This window comes from Salvelinus namaycush, chromosome 4 (assembly GCF_016432855.1).
Source record: "Salvelinus namaycush isolate Seneca chromosome 4, SaNama_1.0, whole genome shotgun sequence".
NCBI classification, from domain to species: Eukaryota; Metazoa; Chordata; class Actinopteri; order Salmoniformes; family Salmonidae; genus Salvelinus; species Salvelinus namaycush.
Genome location: NC_052310.1, coordinates 30,872,894 through 30,893,578, shown reverse-complemented (window position 1 = coordinate 30,893,578; position 20,685 = coordinate 30,872,894). Strand labels below are relative to the sequence as shown.

The following is a 20,685-nucleotide window of genomic DNA, read 5'->3' as shown; positions in this document are numbered from 1 at the left end:
CCCATAGTCTTTATACTTGCGGACTATTGTTTGTACAGATGAACGTGTTACCTTCAGGCGTTTGGAAATTGCTCCCAAGGATGAACCAGACTTGTGGAGGTCTACACTTTTTTTCAGAGGTCTTGGCTGATTTCTTTTGATTTTACCATGATTTCAAGCAAAGAGGCACTGAGTTTGAAGGTAGGCCTTCAAATACATCCACAGGTACACCTCCAATTGACTCAAATGATGTCAATTAGCCTGTCACAAGCTTCTAAATCCATGACAACATTTTCTGGAATTTTCCAAGCTGTTTAAAGGCACAGTCAACTTAGTGTATGTAAACTTCTGACCTACTGGAATTGTGATAAAGTGAATTATAAGTGAAATAATCTGTCTGTGAACAATTGTTGGAAAAATACTTGTGTCATACAAGTAGATGTCCTAGCCGACTTGCCAAAACTATAGTTTGTTAACAAGAAATTTGTGGAGTGGTTGAAAAACGAGTTTTAATGACTCCAACCTAAGTGTATGGAAACTTCCGACTTCAACTGTATTTACATATACATACTTTTTTTTAGAATATACCTTTATCATTCCCCGCAAACCTTACCACCCTTCCCCAATTCGAGTAAACTAATAAACAATAACACTTAGGCTTCTACCTTCAGTTTATACATATTATACACATTTTACAGACAAAATCTATTTTACATTAGTTATATTTTGTTTGTTTTTAGTCCTTCCTCTATTTCTGATGTCCATCCAGTTTGATTTATTTTTGTAACTGTGCTATTTCTCAACATTTCTGAACCTATATATATTTTACAGCCTCTATGTTTTACATTGGTTATCTTGTTATTTGCCCCACCCTTCAGCTCCATTCAACCCCTCCCATCTATCTCTTAACACCATCCATTTTGGATTTCTATTTGCCATATATTTTTAAAATTTGCTGTGATGCTTCACAAAAGTACTGAACCTTTCTATTCTCATAGCTTCAGATTGTAAATTAAAGATAAACATTTTTGCTAAAATAATTATTATATTATTGATTGATTGATTGACTATGGCTTTTCAAATCACCCAGTATTGCTATCTGCAGCGTTAGTTCTAGGCAAATGTCGCAATTCTTCAGCCATTCCTGGACCTGTGACCAAAAACGAGCTACATATGGACAGTACCAAAATAAATGATCTAATGACTCTGCTTCCTCACAGCAAAATCTGCAGAGCTGGGAAGATTGTATCCCCCATATATATAACATTCTATTGGTTGCAAGAATTTTGTATAGTAATTTAAATTGAAAAATTTGAAGTTTTGAATCTGGCGTTGTTTTGCGTGTCAATTCATAAACCATGTGCCATGGAATGGGTATATCGAAAATCTCTTCCCAACTATTTTGCAATTTATATGGCACAGCTGTCAATTTTTTGGTCCTTAAAAGGAAATTGGTATATATGTTTTTATTTATCACACTTTTCTTTAACCATTTATGTTCTTTAATGTAGGGCCGACAGACAAGTTCCTTACTTTTTTCCCCTTCTACTTGCCTCTTCCATTTTTGTGGTAATGCTGCAATTAGTTGGTTGTAATTTTGGGTAGAGCAGACAATTCCATATGTCTGTGTTAGCTGCATGTGTGACATAACTCCACCAGTCCTATTTATGATATAATTCACAAAATTATACATTTTTTAAACATTTAATTGAAAAATATATATATTTTTAAATCAATTCGGATTTGAGTTTAACCATAATATTTGTTGTATTATTTGTTCTGTCTTTTCAGGTGGATTAAACTGAAATTGCAACCAACTTTCTAAGAATTGCTTGAAAAATAATGATATTTTGGAGAATATTTCCTTTTCAAACAACCGAAAGTGAGCAGTTGTAATCTGAATTAAGTGAAAAAGGCCATTCTTGAACATGGGGTGAGACATTCCCACCAATCTACTAGAGAACCAGTTTGGATTTAAGTATAACTTTGTATGACTGATGCCTTTAGAGAGAGGTCTAATGCTTTAATATTTAATCATTTCTGCCCTCCAAATTCATATTGGTTATATAAATAGGCCCTTTAATTTTGTGTGGCTTGCCATTCCTAATAAAATGTATTATTTTTTGTTCATATAATTTAAAAAGCATGTCACTAGGTGTAGGCAAAACCATAAGCAAATAGGTAAACTGTGATATGACTAAAGAGTTAATCAGGGTGATTTGTCTTTGTTTGGAAACATGTCTTTGTCTTATGCAGCTGTATGACCCAGTGGGTGAATAAACTTGGTATGGGAAAGGGGACTATCCGTTCTACTAATTATATTTCTATAGGTAATAACATGATAATAAACTATACTGCCAGGCAGCAACTGACTTTTCCACATCCAGGATGCGGTTGGTGTGCTTGTTGACCACGTGTATGAGCACATCTGTCTGGGCAAAGTTCACTCTGCCCTTCTTGTCCACGTGGAACTGAGCAGAAACAGAGGAAAGGAATGACAAAGGGGGTTAGTGGGAGATACACATTTCATACGTAATTTTATACACACACATGCACACACACTCACACCCTTACCTACCTGCACATCGTCCGTGTTGACTATGGCTCCGGTGATGTTGGACAGCAGGTTGATAAACTCCTCCTGGAACTGTCGTACCCGCTCTGGTATCTCGTTGATGACGATCTTCACCCGCTGGTCGTCCCGCAGAATGTAGATGCCCACCATGGCAATGTCACTGTGGCCCGCCAGGTCCCGTGCCAACACCTCCACCACGAAGTAGCCCGGGTCGTAAGCCGTGAACAGGTCAAAGGTACGGATGATCCCATCTGTCTCTCCTAAGGGTTATCAACAGGTTCAGGGCCAATTCCACTGTGATTCAAATCAATATTTAGAATTGAAACATTTTTCCCCTATAGGTGGGGGTTATCAACATTGTTGGAGCTCAATTCCATTTCAATTATGTCAATATTTAGTCAATTCATCACCTTGACTGAAATAGAATTGATCCCAACCTTGGTTATCAATGAAAAATAGGCAGAGAAGGTTAACAACAGGCCAGGGGCAAATTCCTTTTCAATTCAATTAATCTCCTCAATTCTGAATTGAAATTGAATTGATTCTAACATTGGTTATCAAGGATTAACAAGGGATACTATACAAACACAGAGGAGATAATAGTCATGCTAGGCAGTAGGCAGTGACTGACCTATGATGAAGCCGTTTCCTATGTCCTCAGTGTCATTGGACTGGAGTTTAATGTAGCGGATGGACAGGACATGGTACAGCACCAGGCTGTTGTTCCCTACATCGTTGTCTATGGCCTGTACCCGAATCAGATCTGAGCCTACCTTGGCATCAGCAGCCACACCTGAGAGAGAGAAAGAGATAGAGAGAGGGGGAATGAAAGCGAGAGAATGCACATAGACACACAACCTCAACACACACACACACATTTATCCCTCCCACAGTTTATGTACAGTACCTGTAGTGTACTCTAGCTTGGTGAAGCGTGGTGGCTGGTCGTTGATGTCCTCCAGGTAGATTCTGACCTCCTCCAGGGTTGGGTCACGGCTGGGGTCAAGTGCTCTTCCCCAGGCTGACCTTTGACCCCTAGCAGGGGCCCAGTTCCTGTGGCTGGAGGCCTTGACGATGATGGAGTACACTGAGATGTTCTCACGGTCCAGATCCTTCTTCACCTTCAGTACGCCCCCTGGGCTCAGGCCAAAGTTACCTTCAGTATCTCCCCCTATAAGGGCACGATTGGAAATCAGTGTTACATCCATATTCAATAGACAGCAGCACCAACATGCAGCAACCAAAGATATATTGAATTATTCCGTATTAGTACTAATGGACTGATATTTATGCATTGTCCGATATGGATGAATCAGTGTGTCTATTTGTGTCTGTGTGTGTAGTGTAGTGTTGTGTTGTCCTCTCCACAGACCTGCTATGAAGAAGTAGACTACAGCATTGGAGCCTTCATCTGCGTCCACAGCTCCTGTCACGTTACCCACTACTGTCCCTGGAGTAGAGTGCTCTAACACAGACAGAGTCTGGTACGGCAGGCTGCCTCGCTGAGAGTCAGACAGACAGACAGACAGATGAGCACACACACACACACACAGATACATGGGCCAGATGTAAGACAAAATCGTTACACATATGAAACAGAGACATTAGCCTTGTTTATACTTGGTACTAGCATGCATCTTCTGTCCTGATCATTTCCACTTTCAGATTATGCCAACATTTTCAGACAGGTGTAGACAATTAAAAGATGCATTGTGATCCGATTGTGATAATATCTTCCAGACCCCCTCCGGAGGTAGTCAGGCACGCTTTGTATCTGGATGTCTTACAAGTGTACTGTAGATGGATCTGGACAGTGAAACCATTTAAAACATCATAATCCTGCCTTCTAAAATCATTGACAGCTGGCACCATTTACATATGTGTCACGCCCTGACCATAGAGAGCCCTCGGGGTTCTCTATGGTGTTGTAGGTCAGGGTGTGACTAGGAGGGTGTTCTAGTTTTCCTATATCTATGTTTGTTTTTGTTGTATGGTTCCCAATTAGAGGCAGCTGATTGTCGTTGTCTCTAATTGGGGATCATACTTAAGTTCTCCATTGTTCCCACCTGGGTTGTGGGATATTGTTTGTGCATGTGCTTGTAGCACCACTACTTTCACGTTTCGTTGTTGGTTTATTGTTTTTGTGTTGTTTCACGAAAATAAAGATGTGGAACTCTAATCACGCTGCGCCTTGGTCCGTCCATTTTCACGAACGTGACAATATGGCATCAATTTGGGTCTTAGAATAAATAAATACTATTTTGAAATAATAGCTGTCAAATCATTTGCATTCAGGGAGGGATCAGTAAAATGTGGTCAGAATGCGGACACAATGGACAGATATGAGACACATTGTAATACCATCTGTAAGCATATATCTGAAATTATGGGCACAATCAGAATGTGGACAAAATCAGAACAAAGGACGCATGTTAGCGCTAGGTATAAACAAAGCTATTGACTAATATACAAACACAGTACAGTACACAAAACTACCAAATAAAACAACTCTAATCACAGATAAACATCAAATATCTAGAGATTTAAACAGGTGGTTTGATCACACAAAAATACTTGGTATAGAAAAAATATTATGGTAAGGTGTCACGTTCGTCGTATTGAGGAGACCAAGGCGCAGCGTGATATGAATACATACTTCTTTTAATGAAGAATAAACACTAAACAAACTAACAAAACGAATGTGAAGCTACGTATAATAAACCGAGTGCTGACAGGCAACTACACATAGACAAGAACCCACAAAACCAAAATGGAAAATGGCAACCCAATCAGAGACAACGATAAACAGCTGTCTCTGATTGGGAAACAATTCAGGCCACGTTAGACCTACAATATGCCTAGACTAACAAACACCCCATGACATACAAAAACCCTAGACAAGACCAACAAGCATAACCACCCTCGTCACACCCTGACCTGACCAAAATAATACAGAAAACATAGATAACTAAGGTCAGGGCGTGACAGTACCCCCCCCCCCCAAAGGTGCAGACTCCCGACCGCAAACCTGAACTTATAGGGGAGGGTCCGGGTGGGCATCTAACCTCGGTGGCGGCTCTGGTTCTGGACGCCGCCCACCATCTTTACACTGGTCCCTCCGCCTTTGTAGAGCTGAACCGTGACTCATCGCCGGAGGCTCTGGACTGTGGATCATTGCCAGAGACCCCGGGCTGGGGACCGTCGCTGGAGGCCCCGGACTGGGGACCGTCGCTGGAGGCTTCGGACTGTGGCCCGTCGTTGGAGGTTCCGGACTGTGGCCCGTCGTTGGAGGTTCCGGACTGTGGCCCGTCGTTGGAGGTTCCGGACTGTGGCCCGTCGTTGGAGGTTACGGACTGTGGCCCGTCGTTGGAGGTTCCGGACTGTGGCCCGTCGTTGGAGGTTCCGGACTGTGAAACGTCGCCGGAAGCTCTGGACTGGATACTGTCGCCGGAAGCCCTGGACTGGGTACTGTCGCCGGAAGCCCTGGACTGGGTACTGTCGCCGGAAGCCCTGGACTGGGTACTGTCGCCGGAAGCCGTGGACTGGGTACTGTCGCCGGAAGCTCTGGACTGGGTACTGTCGCCGGAAGCTCTGGACTGGGTACTGTCGTCGGAAGCTCTGGACTGGGTACTGTCGCCGGAAGCTCTGGACTATAGAAGCGCACTGGAAGCCTGATGCGTGGTGCCGGAACTGGTGGTACCGGGCTGAGGACACGGACCTCAAGGCGAGTGCGGGGAGGAGGAACAGGATGTGCTGGACTCTCGAGGCGCACTGGAGGCCTGGTGCGTGGTGCCGGAACTGGTGGTACCGGGCTGAGAACACGCACCTCAGGGCGAGTGCGGGGAGCAGGAACAGGACACACTGGGCCGTGGAGACGCATTGGATCTCTGGAACGTAGAGCTGGCTCAATGCGTCCTGGCTGGATGCCCATTCTAGAAATGCGAACTGGAGACACCGTGCACATCTCTGCATAACACTGACCAGTCACACGCCTGACCAGTCACACGCTTCCCACAGTAAGCACGAGGAGTTGGCTCAGGTCTCCAACCTGACTCAGCCAATCTCCTCGTGCGCCCCCCCCAAAAAATGTATTGGGGCTGCCTCTCGGGCTTCCGTGCTAGCCATGTCCCCTCATATCTTCGCCGTTCCTCCTGCGCTGTTTCTACCTGCCTCCATGGCAGAGTCCTGTCCCCTCGCTACTTCTCTTCGTAGTATCGCCGTTCCGCCTTCGCTGCCTCTATCTCCTCCTTAGAAAGGCGATACTCCCTCGGCTGCGTCCAGGGTCCTGCTCCATCCAATATTTCTTCCCAGGTCCATTTTTCCACAAAGCGCTGTTCCTCCTTTTCACGCTGCTTGGTCCTTTTTTGGTGGGTTCTTCTGTCACGTTCGTCATAGTGATGAGACCAAGGCGCAGCGTGGTATGCGTACATTCTAATTTATTAAACGAATGAACACTAAACAAACTAAACAAAATATAACAAAACGAACGTGAAGCTATATAACACAAGTGCTGACAGGCAACTACACATAGACAAGAACCCACGAAACCAAAATGGAAAATGGCAACCTAAATAGGATCCCCAATCAGAGACAACAATAAACAGCTGTCTCTGATTGGGAACCAATTCAGGCCACCATAGACCTACAATATGCCTAGACTAACAAACACCCCTAGACATACAAAAACCCTAGACAAGTGAAATAAGCATACCCACCCTCGTCACACCCTGACCTGACCAAAATAATACAGAAAACATAGATAGAACTAAGGTCAGGGCGTGACATAAGGTATCAAATGGTAAGGTATAAACCCAGAGTTATACTTATAGCTGAGGAGTCCAGGGCTATGTTTCATTGCAATAAGATGAGTCTGAATTAGGGCAGACTGGCGGGAATCTTCCTTGCATGAGACACCGCCCAGACTGACATCTTCCTTGCATGAGACACCGCCCAGCTCCCTAACTCTCCTCCACTCACCGGGGGCTTAAAGAAGACAGGCTCGTTGTCATCAATGTCCAACAGCGCAACCTGTAAGGGCTGGGTGGTCTCATAAGGCACGGGCTGACCCAGGTCATAGGCCACAACAATCAGCTGAGGGACAGGACACAGTCCTTAAGTCAGACATAAACAATACACATACACACAAGCATGCACACACACACACACACAAGAATGCATATTACACAAAAGAATGAATGCACACACACACACACACACACACACACACACACACACACACACACACGCAAATACACACATATAAACACACAAACACACACGCACACATAAACGCATGCATGCACACACACACACACATACACATACACATACACACACACACAATACAAACACAATATACACACACTACATCACTGTGTAGGTTCATAAGTTGCATATCAGCTTGTTCATTCTTGTCTGGGCTGAATCCTGACATGAAATCCGGCAGGCCTACATCAAACTTGAATGCATATCTCCCATTGACATGAAGGTACACGTATGTTTCAAGTTGTCGCTAGCTACAAGTGCATATCTCAAGTTAGAATTGGGCCCAGTCAGTCCACTCACACTGTGCAGGGCCTGCTTCTCTCGGTCCAGTTTGATGGCGGTGGTGATGACTCCTGTAATAGCATCAATGTGGAAGTTATCCCAGTCTCTGTTCCCAGCTCCTGTCTGGAGGAAGGCATAGCGCACCTCTCCATTCACCCCTTCATCCCCATCTGTCGCAAACACCTCATACACCAGCAGGCCTGGGGGCTGCTCCTACAAGTGGGGAGGACAGACACATCATTGAGATTTTAGATATTCTGTTTGTATGCAACTGCAGAGAATTTTACATTAGCAATGTGTGTGTAGTGGAGCAACACATTCATACTGTACACGCACAAAAACAATTAATATGTTCATCAATTATTACTATCCTGCTAGGGACAACTAACAAACACCATACTGTTGCACCAGCAACATGCAAAAACACACACACACACACACACACACACACACACACACACACACACACACACACACACACACACACACACACACACACACACACACACACACACACACACACACACACCTCCATGATGTGCATAATGGTGCCGTTGGTGGGCCTGACGAACATGGGCCTGTTGTCGTTGACGTCTATGATGATGATGTGTAAGGTTGCGGTGCCCCAGAGGGGTGGTCTGCCCTGGTCTGTAGCCACCACCGTCAAGTTAAAGTGCTCAAAGGACTGCAGCAGACGGAGAGAACGCACCAGACCTGTGTCAGCGTCCAGAGAGAAGGCATCTGATAACACCATAGAGACGGAGAGAGAGAAAATAGTGAGAGAATGTAACCAACAGTTAATCAGAGGCAGGGAGAAAGTGAGACAAAACATGTAAATGTTAAACAGTGGGTATACAGGATTTTGTTCTAGCCCAGCACTAACACACTTGATTCAACTAATCAATTGGTCACGAAGATCATAATATGTTGAATTAGTGGTGTTAATGCTGGGCTGGAACAAAAGCCTCTCACAGTATAGATGATGGTAAGGGTGTGTGTGTGTGTGTGTGTGTGTGTGTGTGTGTGTGTGTGTGTGTGTGTGTGTGTGTGTGTGTGTGTGTGTGTGTGTGTGTGTGTGTGTGTGTGTGTGGGGCTCCAACCTGCCCCCGGGCCCTGCATGCTGTAAGAGAGCAGGCCGTTCTGCCCCTCGTCCAAGTCAGTGGCAGTCAGCGTGATCACAGACGTCCCACTGGGCTCGTTCTCAAACACACTGGTCTCAAAGATCCGCTCTGAGAAACGCGGACGGAAGTCATTCACATCCAGAACGGTCACCAAGACCTGAGAGAGACAGAAAAATATTATGTGGTCCTGTGTAGATCAGTTAGTAAGAGTGTGGCTGGCGCAAGCAATACCAATGTTGTGGTGTCAGGCTCCACAGGGATCATAATAAACATACTACCAATGCTGTGATATATTTTGAATGTACACTACCGTTCAAAAGTTTGGGGTCACATAGAAATGTCCTTGTTTAAGTACATTAGAGTTTCTAGTTTGAGAAATAGATGCCTCACAAGTCCTCAACTGGCAGCTTAATTAAATAGTTACCGCAAAACACCAGTCTCAACGTCAACAGTGAAGAGGCGACTCCGGGATGCTGGCATTCTAGGCAGAGTTGCAAAGAAAAAGCCATATCTCAGACTGGCCAATATAAAGAAGAGATTAAAATGGGAAAAAGAACACAGACACTGGACAGAGGAACTCTGCCTAGAAGGCCAGCATCCCGGAGTCGCCTCCTCACTGTTGACGGTGAGACTGGTGTTTTGCGGGTACTATTTAATGAAGCTGCCAGTTGAGGACTTGTGAGGTGTCTGTTTCTCAAACTAGACACTCTAATGTACCTGTCCTCTTGCTCAGTTGTACTCCGGGGCCTCCCACTCCTCTTTCTATTCTGGTTAGAGACAGTTTGCTCTGTTCTGTGAAGGGAGTAGTACACAGCGTTGTATGAGATCTTCAGTTTCTTGGCAATTTCTCGCATGGAATAGCCTTCATTTCTCAGAACAAGAATAGACTGACGAGTTTCAGAAGAAAGTTATTTGTTTCTAGCCATTTTGAACCTGTAATCGAACCCACAAATGTTGATGCTCCAGATACTCAACTAGTGTAAAGAAGGCCAGTTGTATTGCTTCCTTAATCAGCACAACAATTTTCAGCTGTGCTAACATAATTGGAAAAGGGTTTTCTAATGATCAATTAGCCTTTTAAAATTATAAACTTGGATTAGCTAACACATCGTGCCATTGTAACACAGGAGTGATGGTTGCTGATAATCGCCTCTGTACGTCTATGTAGATATTCCATAAAATATCTGTCGTTTCCAGCTACAATAGTAATTTACAACATTAACAATGTCTACACTGTTTTTCTGATCAATTTGATGTTATTTTAATGGACAAAAAATGTGCTTTTCTTTCAAAAACAAGGACATTTTTATGTGACCCCAAACTTTTGAACGGTAGTGTACATTTACATTTTAGTCGTTTAACAGACACTCTTATCCAGAGTGACTTACAGTCAGTGCATTCAGATACGTTTACTTATGTTCTACTACAGTATGAATCCCACCTGAACAGAGTTCTCTCGTCGGTTGTTGGGGCTGCCGCCAGGGTTGTCCCTAGCGATGGCTGTCAGGGTGAAGTGGTCTTTAGTCTCTCTGTCCAGTGGAGACAGAATGTAGATGTCACCCTGAGAAGAGAAGGAGGAGGAGGAGGAGGAGGAGGAGGAGGAGGAGGAGGAGAAAGATCATTATTAAAATAAAGTACAGTGAACGGGCCAGGAGGTGCAGTAAACTAAGGAAGAGTATTAGGGCCAAGTGAAGTTAAAAATTAAATTAACAGTGATGGTCGTGGTACTTGGAAATGTTTATTCTCAGTGTCAAATTGTTGACACTGAGAATAGTGGGAATATTTTGAGAATAAAGTCTGAATTCAATTTTTAGAATAAACTGGCAATATTTTGAGAAAAAGTGGCAATATTTAGAGAATAAACGTGACATTTTACAATGAGAATAAAGTACTTAAAAAAATAATAAATAAGTCACAGTTATATTTCAAGATTAAAGTAGGGGATTTGGTTAAGTGCATGTTTCCCTGGCTCCCTGTTGCTGTGCTCACCACCATTGAAATGCCTGCAGTTAGGTGACCTTGTGAATCTATACCTTATAGTTGGCCTAATAACAAGGAAATCCTTTCTCTTTTAGCACATAATAACCATATGATTATAAGTAGCCCTATTATGACCTGGAAGAGGTTGTGCCACAGATTTGGTTCAGAAGGAGCAACCACACAGACTCAGATAAGATATTTCATCCAAGTCTGTGTGGTTACATGTAGTACATAGGTATAAACAGGTGGGTTGTGTGTGTATGCAGGTGTGTGTGTGTGTGTGGGGGGGGGTCTAATACACTCATTCAAACAGGTGTCACACACAGTATCCTCAAAGCAATACCATTCTAATGACCATGGTGCATTGTCAGACTGCGAAGAGACATGGAGTTGCGTACATCAGACCCTGTCATGGTGCCCTTCGAATTCGCTACAATGTCTGGGCTGAATCAATCGCCTCCATTTGCCAACAACGTGCATAGCATATTTTAGAGAGTAACAGCTAGGCCAGCAGACTATATGTCGAAACAAAAGGTTAACTTACAAATTTGTGCAAAATGACATGGTGTTTTATGTAGGCTAACTTCAAATGAAGTAGCCTCATAGACCTATGCTTATTATCTTGTGAATGTAGTAGGTCACGGATTGCGTTTGAGTAGGATTGCACATCCCTGTTGGGCTCAAGGGCTGCCCTCAAACCCCTAACTTTTTCATTGGCAAGATAAGCAAACTTAGGGATGACATGCCAGCAACAAACGCTGATGCTATGCATCCAAGTATATCGGACCAAATTATGAAAGACAAAAATTGCAGTGTGGAAGTCAGTGTGGAAGAGGTGAAAAAATTATTGTGATCTATCAACAATGACAAGCCACCGGGGTCTGACAATCTGGATAGAAAATTACTGAGGATAATAGCAGATGATATACTTTTAGTTTTTCCATCGCAACTTTTTTCCCTCATTCAACTTTTTCACTCCGGACGCTTTATCTGGACATGGTTCGTCAGCACCTTCAACAGCCGAAGCTAAGTAGTAACATTAACATGATGTCTTCTAATTGCAGTCGCTGTACTCATAATATACAGGAGAACGATCGCCTTACGGCGAGGATAGCTGTGCTACAAGCCCAGCTTCAGACGCAATCGTTAGGCAAGGGTAATTTCAGTGTAGGAAAGGAAGAAACAGCGTCTGTGCCACCAGTAAGTACAGATAGTAACGTTAGTATAAACCCCCCCGCACAGTCCCCGCAGCCGGACAACTTTCTCATGGCTTCTGGAGGGAAATGCTGTTGGAATGCTCAACTGGTGTCGCTCATTCAGCCGACAGAAACTTTCAACCGGTTCTCCCCATTATGTAGCGAGTCGGAGTCTGAGGCTGAGTCTTCTCTTGTCTCTACTCCTCCCGCTACGGGGTCTGAGACGCCGAAGGCTCCCACCATTAGCTCTGACAAATTGAAAACCCTAGTCATTGGCGACTCCATTACCCGCAGTATTAGACTTAAAACGAATCACCCAGCGATCATACACTGTTTACCAGGGGGCAGGGCTACCGACGTTAAGGCTAATCTAAAGATGGTGCTGGCTAAAGCTAAATCTGGCGAGTGTAGAGAGTATAGAGATATTGTTATCCACGTCGGCACCAACGATGTTAGGATGAAACAGTCAGAGGTCACCAAGTGCAACATAGCTTCAGCGTGTAAATCAGCTAGAAAGATGTGTCGGCATCGAGTAATTGTCTCTGGCCCCCTCCCAGTTAGGGGGAGTGACGAGCTTTACAGCAGAGTCTCAGCACTCAATCGCTGGTTGAAAACTGTTTTCTGCCCCTCCCAAAAGATAGAATTTGTAGATAATTGGCCCTCTTTCTGGGACTCACTCACAAACAGGACCAAGCCTGACCTGCTGAGGAGTGACGGACTCCATCCTAGCTGGAGGGGTGCTCTCATCTTATCTACCAACATAGATAGGGCTCTAACTCCTCTAGCCCCACAATGAAATAGGGTGCAGGCCAGGCAGCAGGCTGTTAGCCAACCTGCCAGTTTAGTGGAGTCTGCCAATAGCACAGTCAGTGTAGTCAGCTCAGCCATACCCATTGAGACTGTGTCTGTGCCTCGACCTAGGTTGGGCATAACTAAACATGGCGGTGTTCGCCTTAGCAATCTTATTAGGATAAAGACCTCCTCCATTCCTGCCATTATTGAAAGAGATCGTGATACCTCACATCTCAAAATAGGGTTACTTAATGTTAGATCCCTCACTTCAAAGGCAGTCATAGTCAATGAACTAATCACTGATCATAATCTTGATGTGATTGGCCTGACTGAAACATGGCTTAAGCCTGATGAATTTACTGTGTTAAATGAGGCCTCACCTCCTGGTTACACTAGTGACCATATCCCCCGTGCATCCCGCAAAGGCGGAGGTGTTGCTAACATTTACGATAGCAAATTTCAATTTACAAAAAAAAAAATGACGTTTTCGTCTTTTGAGCTTCTAGTCATGAAATCTATGCAGCCTACTCAATCACTTTTTATAGCTACTGTTTACAGGCCTCCTGGGCCATATACAGCGTTCCTCCTGAGTTCCCTGAATTCCTATCAGACCTTGTAGTCATAGCAGATCATATTCTAATTTTTGGTGATTTTAATATTCATATGGAGAAGTCCACAGACCCACTCCAAAAGTCTTTCGGAGCCATCATCGACTCAGTGAGTTTTGTCCAACATGTCTCTGGACCTACTCACTGCCACAGTCATACTCTGGACCTAGTTTTGTCCCATGGAATAAATGTTGTAGATCTCAATGTTTTTCCACATAATCCTGGACTATCGGACCACCATTTTATTACGTTTGCAATCGCAACAAATAATCTGCTCAGACCCCAACCAAGGAGCATCAAAAGTCGTGCTATAAATTCTCAGACAACACAAAAATTCCTTGATGCCCTTCCAGACTCCTTCTGCCTACCCAAGGATGTCAGAGGACAAAAATCACTTAACTGAGGAACTCAATTTAACCTTGCGCAATACCCTAGATGCAGTTGCACCCCTAAAAACGAAAAACATTTGTCATAAGAAACTAGCTCCCTGGTATACAGAAAATACCCGAGCTTTGAAGCAAGCTTCCAGGAAATTGGAACGGAAATGGCGCCACACCAAACTGGAAGTCTTCCGACTAGCTTGGAAAGACAGTACCGTGCAGTACCGAAGAGCCCTCACTGCTGCTCGATCATCCTACTTTTCCAACTTAATCGAGGAAAATAAGAACAATCCAAAATTTATTTTTGATACTGTTGCAAAGCTAACTAAAAAGCAGCATTCCCCAAGAGAGGATGGCTTTCACTTCAGCAGTAATAAATTCATGAACTTCTTTGAGGAAAAGATCATGACCATTAGAAAGCAAATTACGGACTCCTCTTTGAATCTGCGTATTCCTCCAGGGCTTAGCTGTCCTGGATCTGCACAGCTCTGCCAGGGCCTGGGATCGGGAGAGACACTTAAGTGTTTTAGTACTATATCTCTTGACACAATGATGAAAATGATCATGGCCTCTAAACCTTCAAGCTGCATACTGGATCCTATTCCTACTAAACTACTGAAAGAGCTGCTTCCTGTGCTTGGCCCTCCTATGTTGAACATAATAAACAGCTCTCTATCCACCGGATGTGTACCAAACTCACTAAAAGTGGCAGTAATAAAGCCTCTCTTGAAAAAGCCAAACCTTGACCCGGAAAATATAAAAAACTATCGGCCTATATCGAATCTTCCATTCCTCTCAAAAATTTTAGAAAAAGCTGTTGCGCAGCAACTCACTGCCTTCCTGAAGACAAACAATGTATACGAAATGCTTCAGTCTGGTTTTAGACCCCATCATAGCACTGAGACTGCACTTGTGAAGGTGGTAAATGACCTTTTAATGGCGTCAGACCGAGGCTCTGCATCTGTCCTCGTGCTACTAGACCTTAGTGCTGCCTTTGACACCATCGATCACCACATTCTTTTGGAGAGACTGGAAACCCAAATTGGTCTACACGGACAAGTTCTGGCCTGGTTTAGATCTTACCTGTCGGAAAGATATCAGTTTGTCTCTGTGAATGGTTTGTCCTCTGACAAATCAACTGTACATTTCGGTGTTCCTCAAGGTTCCGTTTTAGGACCACTATTGTTTTCACTATATATTTTACCTCTTGGGGATGTTATTCGAAAATATAATGTTAACTTTCACTGCTATGCGGATGACACACAGCTGTACATTTCAATGAAACATGGTGAAGCCCCAAAATTGCCCTCGCTAGAAGCCTGTGTTTCAGACGTGGAAGTGGATGGCTGAAAACTTTCTACTTTTAAACTCGGACAAAACAGAGATGCTTGTTCTAGGTCCCAAGAAACAAAGAGATCTTCTGTTAAATCTGACAATTCATCTTGATGGTTGTAAAGTCGTCTCAAATAAAACTGTGAAGGACCTCGGCGTTACTCTTGACCCTGATCTCTCTTTTGACGAACATATCAAGACTGTTTCAAGGACAGCTTTTTTCCATCTACGTAACATTGCAAAAATCAGAAATTTTCTGTCCAAAAATGATGCAGAAAAATTAATCCATGCATTTGTTACTTCTAGGTTAGACTACTGCAATGCTCTACTTTCCGGCTACCCGGATAAAGCACTAAATAAACTTCAGTTAGTGCTAAATACGGCTGCTAGAATCCTGACTAGAACCAAGAAATTTGATCATATTACTCCAGTGCTAGCTTCCCTACACTGGCTTCCTGTTAAGGCAAGGGCTGATTTCAAGGTTTTACTGTTAACCTATAAAGCGTTACATGGGCTTGCTCCTACCTATCTTTCCGAGTTGGTCCTGCCGTACATACCTATACGTACGCTACGGTCACAAGACGCAGGCCTCCTAATTGTCCCTAGAATTTCTAAGCAAACAGCGGGAGGCAGGGCTTTCTCCTATAGATCTCAATTTTTATGGAACAGTCTGCCTACCCATGTGAGAGACGCAGACTCGGTCTCAACCTTTAAGTCTTTACTGAAGACTTATCTCTTCAGTAGGTCATATGATTGAGTGTAGTCTGGCCCAGGAGTGTGAAGGTGAACGGAAAGGCTCTGGAGCAACGAACCGCCCTTGCTGTCTCTGCCTGGCCGGTTCCCCTCTCTCCACTGGGATTCTCTGCCTCTAACCCTATTACAGGGGCTGAGTCACTGGCTTACTGGTGCTCTTTCATGCCGTCCCTAGGAGGGGTGCGTCACTTGAGTGGGTTGAGTTACTGACGTGATCTTCCTGTCTGGGTTGGCGCCCCCCCTTGGTTTGTGCTGTGGTGGAGATCTTTGTGGGCTATACTCGGCCTTGTCTCAGGATTGTAAGTTGGTGGTTGAAGATTTCCCTCTAGTGGTGCGGGGGCTGTGCTTTGGCAAAGTGGGTGGGGTTATATCCTTCCTGTTTGGCCCTGTCCGGGGGTATCTTCGGATGGGGCCACAGTGTCTCCTGACCGCTCCTGTCTCAGCCTCCAGTATTTATGCTGCAGTAGTTTATGTGTCGGGGGGCTAGGGTCAGTTGGTTATACCTGGAGTACTTCTCCTGTCTTATCCAGTGTCCTGTGTGAATTTAAGTATGCTCTCTCTAATTCTCTCGTTCTCTCTTTTTTTCTCTCTCTCTGAGAACCTGAGCCCTAGGACCATACGTCAGGACTACCGGGCATGATGACTCCTTGCTGTCCCCAGTCCGCCTGGCCTTGCTGCTATTCCAGTTTCAACTGTTCTGCCTGCGGTTACGGAACCCCTACCTGTCCCAGACCTGCTGTTTTCAACTCTTAATGATCGGCTATGAAAAGCCAACTGACATTTATTCCTGATTATTATTTGACCATGCTTGTCATTTATGAACATTTTGACAATCTTGGCTCTCTCTAATTTTCTCCTTCTCTCTTTCTTTCTCTCGGAGGACCTGAGCCCTAGGACCATACGTCGGGACTACCGGGCGTGGTGACTCCTTGCTGTCCCCAGTCCGCCTGGCCTTGCTGCTATTCCAGTTTCAGCTGTTCTGCCTGCGGTTATGGAACCGCCACCTGTCCCAGACCTGTTGTTTTTCAACTCTTAATGATCGGCTATGAAAAGCCAACTGAAAATTATTCATGATTATTATTTGACCATGCTTGTCACTTATGAACATTTTTGAACATCTTGGCATAGTTCTGTTATAATCTCCACCCGGCACAGCCAGAAGAGGACTGGCCACCCCTCATAGCCTGGTTCCTCTCTAGGTTTCTTCCTAGGTTTTGGCCTTTCTAGGGAGTTTTTCCTAGCCACCGTTCTTCTACAACTGCATTACTAGCTGTTTGGGGTTTTAGGCTGGGTTTCTGTACAGCACTTCGAGATATTAGCTGATGTACGAAGGGCTATATAAAATAAACTTGATTGATTGATTGATATTGCCACTCCTATTTGCCAAATCTTCAATTTAAGCCTACTAGAGAGCGTGTGCCCTCAGGCCTGGAGGGAAGCTAAAGTCATTCCGCTACCCAAGAATAGTAAAGCCCCCTTTACTGGCTCAAAAAGCCGACCAATCAGCCTGTTACCAACCCTCAGTAAACTTTTGGAAAAAATGGTGTTTGACCAGATACAATGCTATTTCACAGAAAACAAATTAACAACAGAATTTCAGCATGCTTAAAGGGAAGGACACTCAACAAGCACAGCACTTACACAAATTACTGATGATTGGCTGAGAGAAATTGATGATAAAATGATTGTGGGGGCTGTCTTGTTAGACTTCCAAGCAGCTTTTGACATTATCGATCATAGTCTGCTGCTGGAAAAATGTATGTGTTATGGCTTTACAACCCCTGCTATAATGTGGATAAAGAGTTACTTGTCTAACAGAACATAGAGGGTGTTCTTTAATGGAAGCCTCTCAAATATAATCCAGTTAGAATCAGGAAATCCCAGGGTAGCTGTTTATGCCCCTTGCTTTTCAATTTTGACTAACAACATGCCACTGACTTTGAGCAAAGCCAGAGTGTCTATGTATGCGGATGACTCAACACTATACACTACAGTGACTTAAATGACTGCAACACACAACACAGAGATGCAGTTAGTTTCAGAGTGGGTGGCAAGGAATAAGTTAGCCCTAAATACTTATAAAACTAAAAGCATTGTATTTGGAACAAAACACTCACTAAACCCGAAACCTAAACTAAATCTTGTAATAAATCATGTGGAAATTGAGCAAGTTGAGATGACTAAACTGCTTGGAGTAACACTAGATTGTAAACTGTCATGGTCAAAACATATTAATGCAGTAGTAGCTAAAATGGGGAGAAGTCTGTCTATAATTAAGTGATGCTCTGCCGTCTTAACAACACTATCAACATGGCAGGTCCTACAGGCCCTAGTTTTGTCACACCTTATAATACTGTTCAGTCGTGTGGTCAGGTGCCACAAAAAAGGACTTGGGAAAATTGCAATTGGCTCAGAACAGGGCAGCACGGCTGGCCCTTGGATGTACACCGAGAGCTAATATTAATGGTATGTATGTCAATCTCTCCTGGCTGAAAGTGGAGGAGAGATGGACAGCTGAAAGTGGAGGAGAGATTGACTTCATCACTACTTTTATATATGAGAGGTATTGACATGTTGAATGCACCGAGCTCTCTGTCTAAACTACTGGCACACAGCTCGGACACCCATGAATACCCCACAAGACATGCCACAAGAGGTCTTTTCACAGTCCCCAAGTCCAGAACAGACTATGGGAGGCACACAGTACTACATAGAGCCATGACTACATGGAACTCTATTCCACATCAAGTAACTGACGCAAGCAGTAAAATTAGATTTAAAAAACAGATTAAAAAACACCTTATGGAACAGCAGGGACTGCGAAGCAACACAAACATTGGCACAGACACACACACACACACACACACACACACACGGTAACATACGCACTATACATACACATGGATTTAGTACTGTAAATGTGTGGTAGTTGTGGAGTAGGGGCCTGAGGGCACACAGTGTGTTGTGAAATCTGTGAATGTATTGTAATGTTTTTAAACTTGTATAAACTGCCTTAATTTTGCTGGACCCTAGAAAGAGTAGCTGCTGCTTTGGCAGCAGCTAATGGGGATTCATAATGAATAGAAATACAAATACTTTGAAGAATATTTTTTGATCTGTTTAAAACTTTTTTGGTTACTACATGATTCTAAGTTCCTCGGTGTATATATTACTAAGAAACTGAAATGGTCCACCCACACAGACAGTGTGGTAAAGAAGGAGTCTGAAGAAATTTGGCTTGTCACCTAAAACCCTCATAAACTTTTACAGATGCACAATTGAGAGCATCCTGTCGGACTGTATCACCGCCTGGTACGGCAACTGCACCGCCCACAATATTATGAATGCTACAACCTTCCCTGTCTGTCTGTTGTAAAGGATATTGAAGTTGCACGAGCAGGACACAGTCACTACACTTTGGACACATTTTGTTTGATGATGAAGGCTATTCTTTATAGTTGCAGCCATATCGTAGTTTCTAAATAGATAACACTACTGAACTGCCTGTCTGCCTCCTGAGCAGCTTAGCTAATATTTGCAATGATGATCAAAAAACAACATTCAGTTGCTGTTTTGCTGCATGCCACCTCTGGGCAGCCAAACGTTCTAGGCAGCTGAGCGTGTATCCGGACTGGTAAAGAGTCTGACAATGGGAGAGATTGTTTTGCATCGCCCGGTGCCATAATTATGCCACCAGTCTGCTTGCAGTTGTCAGTTATCGTCAGGTATGTGGATGATTTTATTCAGGAACGTTTCTTGGGCTACTTTGATGTGTCAAGTGGGCGAGATGCACAGTCTGTTTGACTTTGTGAATTATGAGATGTCTGAACTTAACTTCATGGAAAAACTCGTTGCCCAAACCTACAATTAAGCACCTGTAATGGAATGGTGATCACCACTCCACTCCCCTACCATTGTTAACTCTCTCCTGACATGAACTGAAGCCACGTCTCATGTGCCCACTCATCCACTGGCACGTTGAATGTTTCCTCTCCAAGCACTGTGAGTACCTCTATCAATTTTCTCTCATTACTAGTCTGAAGAGAGAGAAAGAGAGAGAGGAGTTTCTAATTGTTTTTTGTTGATATTGTTGATATTGATTTTGTTGATATTGTACTGCAGATTCAATCACACACACAAACACAATCATATTATTACACATCAATGTTTTTACTCCTTGCTTGGACTAACTCATTATTAGCTTTTTCTAACTGTGTAGTGTATTGTGTTATTGTTTTTTGTCTTCCCAGTCAAATCCTGTCTTGCCCTCAGTGGAAGAGTTGAGCTCTTCTCCAACACCATCTATCCATGATGAGCCTGTCCTGCTGTCACGACTTCTGCCGAAGTCGGTTCCTCTCCTTGTTCGGGCGGCGCTCGGCGGTCGATGTCGCCGGTCTTCTAGCCATCGCCGATCCACTTTTC

The 20,685-nt window shown here is 43.8% G+C and overlaps 1 protein-coding gene across 1 annotated transcript in view; it reads right to left on the bottom strand.

Moving 5' to 3' along the window:
* Positions 1–20,685, bottom strand: part of LOC120046433 (cadherin-23-like) — a 569,127-nt gene that overhangs the window by 30,148 nt on the left and 518,294 nt on the right. Inside the window, exons 51-60 of the mRNA XM_038991662.1 lie at positions 10,664–10,783; positions 9,202–9,379; positions 8,631–8,842; positions 8,120–8,314; positions 7,532–7,645; positions 3,927–4,056; positions 3,462–3,725; positions 3,186–3,347; positions 2,558–2,814; positions 2,353–2,450 (exon numbers count right to left, since the gene is read on the bottom strand). Coding sequence (XP_038847590.1) covers positions 2,353–2,450; positions 2,558–2,814; positions 3,186–3,347; positions 3,462–3,725; positions 3,927–4,056; positions 7,532–7,645; positions 8,120–8,314; positions 8,631–8,842; positions 9,202–9,379; positions 10,664–10,783 — 1,730 coding nt within the window. The remainder of the gene's footprint in view (positions 1–2,352; positions 2,451–2,557; positions 2,815–3,185; positions 3,348–3,461; positions 3,726–3,926; positions 4,057–7,531; positions 7,646–8,119; positions 8,315–8,630; positions 8,843–9,201; positions 9,380–10,663; positions 10,784–20,685) is intronic.